The 13,963-nt window shown below is 46.5% G+C and overlaps 1 protein-coding gene across 8 annotated transcripts in view; it reads left to right on the top strand.

Moving 5' to 3' along the window:
• MED15 (mediator complex subunit 15) overlaps window positions 1-13,963 on the top strand; it is an 84,706-nt gene that overhangs the window by 26,923 nt on the left and 43,820 nt on the right. For all 8 annotated transcript variants that reach the window (XM_037994760.2, XM_073006986.1, XM_073006985.1 and 5 more), the window contains exon 2: window positions 2,424-2,511. In XM_037994760.2, coding sequence (XP_037850688.1) covers window positions 2,434-2,511 — 78 coding nt within the window. In that variant the 5' untranslated portion in view covers window positions 2,424-2,433. The remainder of the gene's footprint in view (window positions 1-2,423; window positions 2,512-13,963) is intronic.

Here is a 13,963-nt window from a genome sequence, read left to right as displayed (position 1 = left end):
CAGAAATGTTCACTGACCTCTTGGGGCCTAGCAGCTGTCATCTCAGCCTCTGGGTGTGGAGAGCCAGCCCTGCGCCAACCTGAGAGCATGTGCACAGGGTCCTCCCAGCCCACCCATACCTCGCTTCCCCAGAACTCTGACCCAGAACTCTTACCCAGCACCGTGCGTGAGCTGGTTGTCATTATCCTCCTGAATTGTTAACTCTCTCATCTTTTGTGACTCTGGTGACTTTTCCCCTTACTTCTCTGTTCCACCCCTGGATGCCTTGTGAGCAGGAACCCCTTGCTGCCTCCTTGCCTCAATTCAGGCTTCAGGAAGCAGACAGGGAGGCAGGAACTCCAGGAGTGCAGGAGTCTCATTCTGTTGCCCAGGCTAGAGTGCAGTGGTGCCGTCTTAGCTCACTGCAACCTCTGCCTCCCAGGTTCAAGCAATTCTCCTGCCTCAGCCTCCCGAGTAGCTGGGACCACAGGTGCCTGCCACCATGCCAGACTAATTTTTGTATTTTTAGTAGAAACAGGGTTTCGTAATGTTAGACTGGTCTCAAACTCCTGACCTCAGGTGATCCACCTGCCTTGGCCTTCCAAAGTGCTGGGATTACAGACCTGAGCCACTGTACCTGGCCCAAGAATGCTTTTTGAATCTAGCAGGGTGATAGGTCAATGTCATTTTGTTTTTCTTTTTACGTTAAGACAGATGTGTGCACCTCTGAGCATTAAACCTCCTTTCTGTGATGTCTTTAAGAATCACAGTCGTATTGCTGCAGCCCCGTGTGTACATTCCTTCAGTTTCCTGAGGTTAGCTGGTTGCTGTTTGGGGTGGTCGGAATGCTTTCTAGCATGGGCTGGACTGGGCCTATTCAATTCACTCAGAGGCAAGGCCCCAGAGCCCTGACATGCTTGCTTCTTTTTTTTTTTTTTTGAGATGGAGTCTCGCACTGTCTCCTAGACTGGAGTGCGGTGGTGCGATCTCTGCTCACCGCAAGCCCTGCCTCCCGGGTTCACGCCATTCTCCTGCCTCAGCCTCCCAAGTAGCTGGGACTACAGGTGCCTGCTACCATGCCCAGCTAATTTTTTGTATTTTTAGTAGAGACGGGGTTTCACCATGTTAGCCAGAATGGTCGCAATCTCCTGACCTTGTGATCCACCCGCCTTGGCCTCCCAAAGTGCTGGGATTACAGGCGTGAGCCACCGCACCCAACCTGTTTCTTTTTTTCTTTTTTTTTCTCACTCTGTCACCCAGGCTGGAGTGCAACGGCGCAATCTCGGCTCACTGCAACCTCCACCTCCTGGGTTTAAGCAATTCTCCTGCCTCAGCCTCCTTCGTAGCTGGGATTACAGGCATGCACCACCACACCCGGCTAATTTTGTATTTTTAATAGAGATGGGGTTTCACCATGTTGGTCAGGCTGGTCTTGAACTCTTGACCTCAGACGATTCTCCTGCCTTGGCCTCCCAAAGTGTTGGAATTACAGTCGTGAGGCACTGCACCTGGCCACTTGTTTCTTTATCAGCAAACCCAGGGTGGGAGGCCAGGCAAGGAAGAGACCCATCCCACTGGGAAGAAGGCAGGCCATGAGCAGACCAGAGCCGCCCGCCCCTGGTAGCCACAGTCCAGGCCTTTCTAACAGATGCACACTTGTTTTTGTCTTTCCATGTGGGAGGTGGGGGGTGGGGTGGGGCAGCATGTGCTGTATTCAAGGGGGGGTCCAGCTTAACTGACGTACATGACTTTTTATCCCCGTGGAGCAGCAGTGTGATGAAAAACCCTTCATAGGATTCTATCTTGGTACAAAATTGTTGGTATATCGGTTTTTAAAGATACTTTTCACATTTATGTGTTTTTTCTCCTCTTGTCACTAGCTAGAAGTTAAGCTAGAAGCTTGTCTCTTTGATCCCACATATAGGACCTGCATTGTCCCACATGGGGACAGACCCTTGCCTTGGGAGGAATTGAGAGATGACTTCATGTGTCCCCTTCATTTTATAGGAGGAATCAAATCTGGAACCAGGGTGCTACACCATCTGGCAGAGTTCGTGGGGAACGCAGGCCACTCAGAGAGCAGGAAATAGAGGCCAGCTGGCCACCCAGTAGTCGTTGATCCTGAACTGGTTGTGAGCCATCCCTAGGGGCTAGCCCCCTGCCCCCTCATGCCAGGGCTCTCTCTTTGCTTCATGGTGACCACCTTTCCTGTCCCTTTTTTCTGATCACCCTGCTCGCTCTCTCCCTCACTCAGTGGCCTGTTGTTGCTCTCTATTGAGTGCCCCTTCCTATATTCGTCTCCTGGACCTCAGCCAGGCTGGTGTGCTGGGTCTGATAGCACCTTGTCACCAGGGGCAGCTGCTTGTGCAGAGCCTGTTGACCAGGGCCCCACAGTGGTGAACTCACTGGTGTGTGCAAACGTCTCTTCTCCTTTTGTGTTTCAGTGAGGATGCCATGAGGAAAGCTGGCGTGGCACACAGTAAATCCAGCAAGGATATGGAGAGCCATGTGTTCCTGAAGGCCAAGACCCGGGTAAGGCCCTAGTGAGTGGAGCCCCTCTGGCAGAGAGCCTTGGAGAGGAGAGTGTCACAGACTCTGGAACCTCTCTGTTGGGTGTCCTAGGGTGTAAGGGTGGGGTGGTTACTCATTGATTGATCACAGGCACCGTTGGCTTTGCCTGCAGCAGTCTGGGTCCTCCTGTGTGTCCATGGTACAAGGAGGGCATTTGGGATGCAGGCCCAGCCTCTAGCCCCAGACCTCACTGCCGGCACCTTCCATCTGTTGTCAGCCCCCGTGAATCCTACTGGAAGCTTGCTCAGGCCCCTAGCTGCTCCTGTGGAAGGGATCAGTGCCATGAGCAAGAACCTGGTTTGTCCTCAGCCCCTCCTAGGGGTCCTTACCTAAGCCCTACAGGGCCCTGAGGCATGCGCCCAGAATCATTCCTGTCCCTTTTTGCTAAGTGAAGAAGGTGATGCTTATCTAGAACTCGTCACAGGTGGAGTGGAGAAGAAGGATTTCCACTACACGTGGACTCTCTCCCTGGGTGGGGCACCACATTGAGGGCTTTATGTGACCACCTCCTTTCATCTGTCCCTGGGACAGAACCATTTTACTAGAAATGAACAAGACACATATGCACTTGTGTGCATGTGTGTGTGCAAGGCAGAGCTGCAAGAGCACAGGAACTGAGGTGGGGGTAGAGTGGGCTCTGTACTAGGGATCTGTTTGATAAACCTTTTCTTTTTCTTTAAGAGCTTTATACGATTCACACTTTAAATTTTACATTTCAGTGGTCTTTGGGATATTCACAGAGTTGTGCAGCCATCACCAAAATCTAATTTTGAAACATTCAGTAATAAATAAAAAGAGATGCAGCTAGCTTCACTATGTTGCTCAGGGTGGTTTCAAACTGCTGGCCATATGCCATCCTCTTGCCTAGGCCTCCCAAAGTGCTGGGGTCACAGGTGCGAGCCACCAAGCCTGGCCTAATTTTAGAATTTTTTTTTTTTTTGAGACAGGGTCTCACTCTGTACCCAGGCTGGAGTGTAGTGGCGTGATCTCAGCCCACTGCAGCCTCAACATCCCAGGCTTAAGTGATCCTCCTTTTTTAGTCTTCTGAGTAGCTGGGACTACAGGCGTGTACCACCACACCCGGCTAAGTTTTTTATTTTTTTGTGGAGACAGGGTCCCACTATGTTGACCAGGCTGGTCTTGAACTCCTGATCTCAAGCTATCCTCCTGCCTTGGCCTCCCTAAGTGCTGGGATTACAAGTGTGAGCCACCATGCTCAGCCTTCAACATTGTTTAAAGAAACTTTATACCTGATAGCAGTCACACTCCCTTTTCTTCAACCCTCAGCTACCACTTATACTTTCTACTGCTATAGATTTGCCTATTCGGAATTTTCCATATATAATATACAATTGTACAATATATAAATTTTTTGTTTTTTGTTTTTTTGAGACAGAATTTTCCTCTTGTTGCCCAGGTTGGAGTGCAGTGGCACAATCTCAGCGCACTGCAACCTCTGCCTACCAGGTTCAAGCGATTCCTCCGCCTCAGACTCCCAAGTAGCTGGTATTACAGGCGCCCACCACCACGCCCGACTAATTTTTTGTATTTTTAGTAGAGACCGGATTTCATCATGTTGGCCAGGCTGGTCAAACTCCTGACCTCGGGTGATCCACCTGCCTCAGCCTCCCAAAGTGCAGGGATTACAGGCGTGAGCCACCGCACCCGTCCTTGTACAATATATGTTTTCATTTTGCAGATGGCTTATTTCACTTAGCATAATATTTTCAAGGTTCAAGGTCCATGAACCATGTTTGCTATATACTTTATTCCTCTTTTTTTTTTTTTTGAGACAGAGTCTTGCTCTGTCCCCCAGGCTGGAGTACAGTGGTGCAATCTCCGCTCACTGCAAGCTCCGCTTCCCGGGTTCACACCATTCTCCTGCCTCAGCCTTCCGAGTAGCTGGGACTACAGGGGCCCGCCACCACACCCGGCTAATTTTTTGTATTTTTAATAGAGACGGGGTTTCACCTTGTTAGCCAGGATGGTCTCGATCTCCTGACCTCGTGATCTGCCTGCCTCGGCCTCCCAAAGTGCTGGGATTACAGGCATGAGCCACTGCGCCTGGCCTCCTCTTTTTTTTTTTTTAGGTGGAATCTCACTCTGTCACCCAGGCTGGAGTGCAGTGGCACAATCTTGGCTCACTGCAACCTCCACCCACTGGGTTCAAGCAGTTCTTCTGCCTCAGCCTCCTTAGTAGCTGGGATTACAGGTGTGTGCTACCACCATGCCTGGCTAGTTTTTGTGTTTTTAGTAGAGATGGGGTTTTGCCATGGTCTAGGGCTATGTTGACCAGGCTGGTTTCGAACTCCTGACCTCAGGTGATCCACCTGCCTTGACCTCCAAAAGTGCTGGGATTACAGGCGTGAGCCACCGCACCGCACCTGGTCAACTTTGTTCCTTTTTATTGTCAAATATTCCTTTTCTGGATGGCCATATCGCATATTTTATAGTCATTCATTAGTTAGTGGACATTTACATAGTTTCTACTTTTTGGTTATTATGAATAAGCAGAACAATAGTTCATGTATAAATTTTTGTGTGGGCTGTGTTTTCATTTCTCTTGGGTATATACCTAGGGGTAGAGTTGCTGGGTCATATCGTACCGCTGTATTTGACCTTTTGAGGAAATACCAGATTTCCCAAAGCAACTGCACTATTTTAAATTCTCACCAGCAACTTAAATGAGGTTTCAGTTTCTCCTCATCCTCTCCAGTACTCGTTATCTATTTTAATTGTAGCCATTGTGTAATGGGTGTGAAGTGGTGTCTCATTGTTTTGATTTGCATTTGCCTAGTGACTAATGATGCTGAGCATCTTTTTCATGTGCTTTTGGGCCATTTGTATATTTTCTTTGGAGTAATATCTATTCAGATCCTCTGTTCATTTTTAAACTGGGTTGTTAGTCTTTTTATTGTTGGGTTGTAATAGTTCTTTATGCATTTGGATATAAGTCTGTTATTAGATATATAATTTGCAAATATATGGGGGGATTTGTATTTATTTTTTTACTTTTATTTTTATTTTTTTTGAGACAGTCTCGCTCTATTGGCCAGGCTGGAGTGCCGTGGCACGATCTTGGCTCACTGTAGCCGCCGTCTCCTGGGCTGAAGCAATTCTCCTGTCTTAGCCTCCTGAATAGCTGGGATTACAGGCGTGTGCCACCATGCCCGGCTAATTTATGTATTTTTAGTAGAGACAAGGTTTCACCATGTTGCCCAGGCTGGTCTCAAACTCCTGACCTCAGGTAATCCACCCCCCTCGGCCTCCCAAAGTGTTGGGATTATAGGCTTGAGCCACAACGCCCGGCTGACTCTTTTTATTGTTTTTTTTAAATTAACAATTTTTGGCCGAGCACGGTGGCTCATGCCTGTAATTCCAGCACTTTGGGAGGCCTAGGTGGGCAGATCACCTGAGGTCGAGAGTTCAAGACCGGCCAGGCCAACATGGAGAAACCCCCGTCTCTACTAAAACTACAAAATTAGCCGGGCATGGTGGCACATGCCTGTAATCCCAACTACTCAGGAGCCTGAGGCAGGAGAATTGCTTGAACCCGGAAGGCGGAGGTTGGTATGAGCCGAGATCGCGCCAGTGCACTCCAGCCTAGGCAACAAGAGTGAAACTCTGTCTTAAAAAAAAATTGACAATTTTTAATTGTTTTTGTTAGTTTGTATATTCTTTTTCTTTTTTCTCTTTTTTCTTTTCTTTTCTTTTTTCTTTTCTTTTTTTTTTTTTTTTGAGATGGAGTCTCACTCTGTCACCCAGGCTGGAGTGCAGTGGCACAATCTCAGCTCACTGCAACCTCCGCCTCCCGGGTTCAAGTGATTCTTCTGCCACCATGTCCAGCTGATTTTTGTATTTTTAGTAGAGATAGGTTTCACCATGTTGGTCAGGCTGGTCTTGAACTCCTGACCTCAGGCAATCCACCTGCCTCTGCCTCCCAAAGTGCTGGAATTATAGGTGTGAGCCACCGTGCCTGGCCAGTTTGTATTTTCTTATAATTAAATGAATTTTTGTAAGGGCTATCTCAGATTTATAACGGCTCTGTCGCCAGGCTGGAGTGCAGTGACACGATCCCGGCTCACTGCAACCTCCACCTCCCGGGTTTGAGCTATTCTGCCTCAGCCTCTCTAGCTGGGATTACAGGCACACACTGCCACGCCCAGCTAATTTCTGCATTTTTAGTAGAGACGGGGTTTCACCATGTTGGCCAGGATGGTCTCGAACTCCTGACCTCAGGTGATCCACCCCTCTCGACCTCCCAAAGTGCTGGGATTACAGGTGTGAGCCACCGCACCCGGCCTCACTTGTGAGTTTTCACGTGACCGCTTTCCATCTGCAGCCCAGCCATGCTGACAGGGCAATAAAGGCTTCATTCAGTCTGCACATCAGTTTTCCTTACATGGCCCCCACGTGGTATCTTTAGTAGCATAGCTGGACTTCCTTTTAGCATGGCAGCTGGCTTGCAAGAGAAGGAAGAAGTGGAAGCTGCCAGTCCTCACAACTCCTAGAACATCACTTGGAAACAGTAAGTCCCAAGGCCAGTGCAGGTTCAGGGGAGGGTAAATTACCTCTACCTTTTGATGAGAATGGCAGCCTATAGGCAGGCCATTAATTATTTTGGGAGCACCGTGGAGACTAGCTACCACAGAGACATGCTCAGCACCTTAGGATTAATCCTTCCTTCCCAAAAGAGGCGTCCAGCAGAACAACTGCCCCTTCCTATGACAGCTCTCTCTGCGTTGGCCCCTGAATTAACTGTAGCCTGCACACTGTGCCATAATGATTTTAGTCCATTTCCTTTTATCAGGCCATTTCTAAATCCCAAACTCCAGGAAGAAGCTCTGATTAATTGGAAGACAAATACATGTAAGAACTGTTGGAAATTTCCTACATCGTTTTTACAGGGACAGACATCTTACTTGGATATTGTCTGGTGGCCATCTTTTTACTTACTGCTGAAGCTCCTCATGGAGGCAATGCCAGCTAGTATTGTGAGGACCATCTCAGCAGGTGGACTGTGATAGGACTCTCCAGGTCAGATGGCAGCCCAGGCACACTTGTTACCTGCCCTTGCTGCCTGAGACCCTGTTGGAACAGTTGTGAAGGAATGTAAAAGGTGGGACCCCTGAGCAGGGAATAGGATAGGAGAAGTAGTTTCTCTGTGTTTCCAGACCCCAAGAGGGTCTGAGAGGTTGTGGCTCATGGAGGAGGAGGATTACTCTCCATTGCAGTCCTGGCAGGCTTCCGAGTCCAGAGGTGCCCATCCCAAAGAAAACCAGGCACTAATGGGCACCTCAGGCTACCTAGCGTATACCCCAGAGCAAGGAAAGCCTTGTGTGTACTTGTCTAAAGGAATTCACCAAATTGTCTGGAGTGAGCTCATACCTTCAGTGTGAGTGTCCGCACCCCAAGTTAAAGCCCTCCTTATCCTGTCATTGCCTGGCTCCAGGTCTCACAGCCAGGCCCCATTTGTGCATTCTACAGTGATGTCTGCCTAGAAGGCCCTGTTCTGCATGCTTCATGCGTGTGAATTCATTTGATCCTTACTCGGTTACAGTGCCACTCTTTCCTGTTTACAGGCAAGGAAACTAAGGCATGCGGATGCTAATTGTTTTGCTCAGGATGTCATTTGGCTAATGTCAGAGCCCACACTCTTAGCCACATCTCTTACTGACTCCCATCTGTCAAGCAAAAGACACCCAAACACCCACTTTAATTCCTTAACACTTTAATTTTTATGGGTGGGACTACTCTCTGTCTAAGGGAGACTGAGGGATACAAAAATAGCTATGCCTAGGGGTGGTAGGTGATAGTGATAATGGCATCTCCAAACATTCCAGCCAGCCTCCTGAAGGAAAGTTCAAGAAGATTTGGCACCCATTGAATGAGGAGACAATCAGGGTCCTGGCACCTCTGTATCAGCACTACAGGAGCAGTGCGGACATATATTTATTGGAACTGGATGTATTTCTGGGCATTTGCTTACTTTGCCTGTTAAAAATTAAACTCCTATCACCTATTTTCCACTTAACAGAGTACTATGGAAAAGTAGTACGTGTTGGCTGGGATGCAGTGGCTCATACCTGTAATTCCAGCACTTTGGGACGCCGAGGCGGGTGGATCAGGAGGTCAGGAGATCGAGACCATCCTGGCCAATATGGTGAAATCCTATCTCTACTAAAAATACAAAAATTAGCCAGGCGTGGTGGTGGTATGCCTGTAATCCCAGCTACTCAGGAGATTGAGGCAGGAGAATTGCTTGAACCCAGGAGGTGAAGGTTGCAGTGAGCCGAGAGCATGCCACTGCACTCCAGCCTGGGCAACAGAGTGAGACTCCATCTCAAAAAAAAGAAAAAGAAAAGAAGAGTAGTACATGTCTCTGGTTTGTAGTTTAGAAATGACTAGTACAGAGCTCAACCCTGACTGAGGAGCTAAGGTGAAACTCAGGGACTAGGGAGGCTGAGGGAGCATCAGAACTGGGAAGCCACCTTGGAATTCATCAGAGAGGAGGGTCTAAGTGAACAACAAAACAGCTAGAATCAAGGGGCAAAAAGATAGGCCCAACTGTGTTCCCCAGGAGAGCAAGAGAGAACAAAGATGCCAACATGCCTCTGATTAATGAAGATACTTTCCTACCTTCAGCTTTCTTTTTGTTTTGCTTTGTTTTGTTTTGTTTGAGTCAAGGTATTGCTCTGTTGCGCAGGCTGGAGTACAGTGGTGTGATCATAGCTCACTGAAGCCTCAAACTTCTGGGTTCAAGTGCTCTACCCAGCCTCCCGAGTAGCTGGGAGGTATGCACCACTATGGCTGGCTAATTTTTTTAAAACTTTTTTTTTTTTCCATAAAACATATGATTCAAATATTGACTATATTTAAAATGTTTTTTGTAGAGACAGGGTCTCACTGTGTTGTCCAGGCTGATCTTGAACTCCTGTCCTCAAGCAATTCTCCCTCCTCAGCCTCCCAGAGTGCTGGGATTATAGACATGAACCACTGCGCCTGGCTGCTTCAGCCTTTCCGAGGGACCTCACAAGCCTAGGATCAGGCTTTTCATCAAATATGAATACGTCTTCTGCTATACCTATTCATCAAGGACAATTACTGGCCCCAGCATTCAGTGCTTAGTCTTAGAGCTGAGAAAAGCATGGTTTGTACATTAAAAGATGTGGCTGGGTGCAGTTTCAGGAGGCTGAGGTGGGCAGATCACTTGAGGTCAGGAGTTTGAGACCAGCCTGGCCAACATGGTGAAACCCTGTCTCTACTAAAAATATAAAAATTACAAAAATTAGCCAGGTGTGGTGTCACACGCCTGTACTCCTAGCTATTTGGGAGGCAGAGGCTTGAACCCAGGAGACAGAGGTTGCAGTTAACTGAGATTGCACCACTGCATTCCAACCTAGGCGCAGAGTGAGATTCCATCTCAAAAAAGAAAAGAAAAAAAATCGAACAGTTGATGTATTAATTATTGATATGTGCTGGAAAGACGTGAGTTGTGCTGCATGCAGCTGGTTCAGAATGAGGGTCGAGTGTCATCTCTACCGGTAGGCAGTGCTCCTTTGCTCCACTCTATCTAAATGTGTGACCATCAAGACTCCTGCACCATACTTAGTAAACCTACTTGTTCATAAACCCTGTTTTAAATTATAATGGTTTGGTTTTCAGTAGCCATATTATGCATATATTAAGGCACTGAGAGCTAAGTACTTTATGAATACCATCTAATTCTTGTGACATCTCCCCCAGTTTACCTGTGTGGGGCAAGTCAAAGGAATGATGAGGGGAGAGCAAGCTTGTATGCCTCCTTTTTTATTTTTAAATTTAAGCTGGATAAGGGATCCACTGACATTTGTTCTATTATTCATTTTATGGTCATCAAAAACATTTTATATATAAATTTTTTTTTTTTTTTTTCCCGAGATGGAGTCTCACTCTGTCATCCTGGCTGGAGTGCAGTGGCACAATCTCAGCTCACTGCAACCTCCACCTCCTGGGTTCAAGTGATTCTCCTGCTTCAGCCTCCCGAGTAGCTGGGATTAGGCACCTGCCACTACACCCGGCTAATTTTTTGTATTTTTAGTAGAGACGTGGTTTAACCATGTTGGCCAGGATGATCTTGAACTCCTGACCTCGTGATTCGCCCACCTCGGCCCCTCAAAGTGGTGGAATTACAAGTGTGAGCCACCACGCCCGAACAAAAATAAAATTTTTAAATACATAAACCACAGTAGTTGCTAGGACAACTGGGTAACTACATACAAAATACTGAGGTTGAGCCCCAACTTCACACCCTATACAAAACTTAAAATAAAAAACACCAGTCAGGGATGGTGGCACGTGCCTGTAGTCCTGCCTAATCGACAGGCTGAGGCTGGAGGGTCACTTGAGCCCAGGAGTTTGAGATTATAGTAAGCTGTGATTGTACCAACATGCTGCAGCCTGGGTGACAGAGTGAGACTCTGTCTCTAAAAAACTTTGGAAAAAATTAACCCCAAATGGGTCAAAAACCTAAATTTACAAGCTAAAACTGTAAATATCTTAGAAGAAAGCAGAGGCATACATCTTCATGACCTTGGATTAGGCAGTGGTTTCTTAGATATGCCAAAAAAGCACAAGCTACAAAAAACATAGGTAAATTTGACTTCATCAGAATTAAAAACCTGTACATCATAGGACACTGTCGAAAGAGGGAAAAACAACCAATGGAATGGGAGAAAATATTTGCAAATCACATGTCAGGTAAGGGTTTAATATCCAGAATACATAAAGAACTCCTACAACTCAGCAACACCAAAAAAGAAAAAAAAAAAGCAACTACAAAATAGGCAAAGTACTTGAATAAATGTATCTCCAAAGAAGAGATACAAATGGCCAATAACCACGTGAAAAGAGGCTCCACGTCACTAGTCATTAGTGGATTGCAAATAAAAGCCACAATTAGGTGCCACTTCATTTCCATTATAATGACTGTGATTTAAGACACAACAATGGTAAGTGTTGGCAAAGATGTAGAGAAAATGGAATTTTCTTTCTTTTTGAGACGGAGTCTTGCTCTGTCACCCAGGCTAGAGTGCAGTGGCACAATCTTGTCTCACTACAGCCTCTGCCTCCCGACTTCCAGTGATTTTCCTGCCCCAGTCTCCTGAGTAGCTGGGACTATAGGCACACACCACCACACTCGGCTAATTTTTTTTTTTTTTTTTTTTTTGCAACGGAGTCTCACTCTGTCACCAGACTGGAGTGCAGTGGCGCAATCTCGGCTCACCGCAACCTCCGCCTCCGAGGTTCAAGCAATTCCCCTGCCTCAGCCTCCCGAGTAGCTGGGACTACAGGCACGCGCCACTATGCCCAGCTAACTTTTGTTAGATGTAGAGATGGGGATTCACCGTATTGGCCAGAATGATCTTGATCTCTTGACTTCATGATCCACCCACGTAAGCCTCCAAAGTGCTGGGATTACAGGTGTGAGCTGCCACGCCCAGCCAAGGCCCAGCTAATTTTTGTGTTTTTAGTAGAGACAGGGTCTCATCCTGTTGGCCATGCTGGTCTCGAACTCCTAACCTCAGGTAGTCTACCCATCTTGGCCTCCTCAAAGTGCTGGGACTACAGGGGTGAGCCACCGTGCCTGGCGGAGAAATTGGAATTCTCATACATTGCTAGAGAGAATGTGAAATGGTACAGCTGCTGTGAAAAACAGTATGACAGTTCCTAAAAAAATTGAATGTAGAGTTAACCATACGACCCAGAAGTTTCACTCCTAGGTATATACCCAAGAGAAAAGAAAGCATGTCCACACAAAAACATATACACAAACATTTATAGCATTATTATAACATCGTAAATAGCTAAAAGTGGAAACAACCCAAATGTCTACCAGCAGATGAATGGATAAACAGAATGTAGAATAGCCATACAGTGGGTATCATGTGGCCACATGAAGGAATGAAGGGCTGATACATGCTACCACATGGATGAAGCTTAAAAACATTACGTGAATGAAGTGAAGCAGCCACAAAGGATGACATGCTGCGTTTTTATAAAATGCCCAGAGAATAGGCAGATCTATAGAAATAGTGTATTAGTTTCCCATGGCTGCCATAACAGGTTACCATAAAGTTGGAGGCTCCTGTCTCTTGACTTCTGAGCCCGTGGCTCTGCCCTCACTTTCTTAAAGGGTAGCACGTGTTTGAGGCTGAGTAGTTTTATCAGCCTATTCCTGCTTCTAAAATTTTGGGAGTTCTTTGATTTTGTCTAGTCTGTAAACTACTCCAAGCTGGCAGTGTTTCTGCTGGTAGAACATTCTCAAAATCCTTGTGGAACTTCTGCATATATGATGGAATTCATAGTGTTAGATGAGGTTTCTCCACAGATCTTTCCTAGATAATTTCATCTCTGTTTCCTCACTTCTGCGAGATGATTGAGGGGATTCGTGAGTTCCATGTTTAATCTCTTTGGCACTAGAAAAAAATTGCAAGATATGCCACACCCTTGGCATTCTCTACAGAACACACTTTCCTAACAGTGAATCTCCTAGTTTTAGCATTTTGGTTTATTCCAATCTAAATAGCCTGAGAATTTCCCAAATCATTAAGTCTGGTTTGCTTTCTGCCTAACAGTTCTTCCCTCAATTTCTCTCTCTCTCTTTTTCTTTTTTTTTTTTGTATTTTAAAAATTCTTTTTGTCTATTGTACCCTTAATTTATCTCTTTCGTGTTGCTTTTTTTTTTTTTTTTTTTGAGACGGAGTCTCACTCTGTCGCCCAGGCTGGAGTGCAGTAGCGCGATCTCTGCTCATTGCAACCTCTGCCTCCCAGGTTCAAGTGATTCTCCTGCCTCAGCCTCCCAAGTAACTGAGATTACAGGTGCCCACCACCATGCCTGGCTGATTTTTGTATTTTTAGTAAAGACGGGATTTCACCATGTTGGCCAGGCTGGTCTTGAACTCCTGACCTCAGGTGATCTGCCTGCCTCAGCCTCCCAAAGTGCTGGGATTATAGGCATAAGTCACTGCGCCCGGCCCAAGCTGAGTCTTGAATGCTTTGACTGGAAGTCTGCTCAGCTAAATGTGCAAGCTTATTGCTTATGATTCTGCTTTCCACACAGCTACAGGACACGATCCAGCTAAACTTTTTGCCGTTATATTACAAAGATCACCTTTGCTCTGGTTTCCAGTAACATGTTCCTTGTTTCCTTTGTGCCTTTAGAATCACCTTTAATGTTCATGCTTCTACCAACGTTTTGTTTTTGATAGTGTATGTATTCTTGAAGATAACACAGATTTTGTGTATCAAGTTCCTCATTTCCTTTAAGGCAGTCTGGGTGACAGTCTTTAACATCCACATATCTACCCCACAGCCTGTTCAAGGAAACCTAGGCCTTTTCTGTCATGCTTCTCATAATTCTACTAGCACCCCT

The sequence above is a fragment of the Chlorocebus sabaeus genome, chromosome 19 (genome assembly GCF_047675955.1).
Source record: "Chlorocebus sabaeus isolate Y175 chromosome 19, mChlSab1.0.hap1, whole genome shotgun sequence".
Classification (NCBI taxonomy): domain Eukaryota; kingdom Metazoa; phylum Chordata; class Mammalia; order Primates; family Cercopithecidae; genus Chlorocebus; species Chlorocebus sabaeus.
The sequence above is the reverse complement of the archived record's forward strand: the minus strand, read 5'-3'. Positions and strand labels throughout refer to the sequence as shown.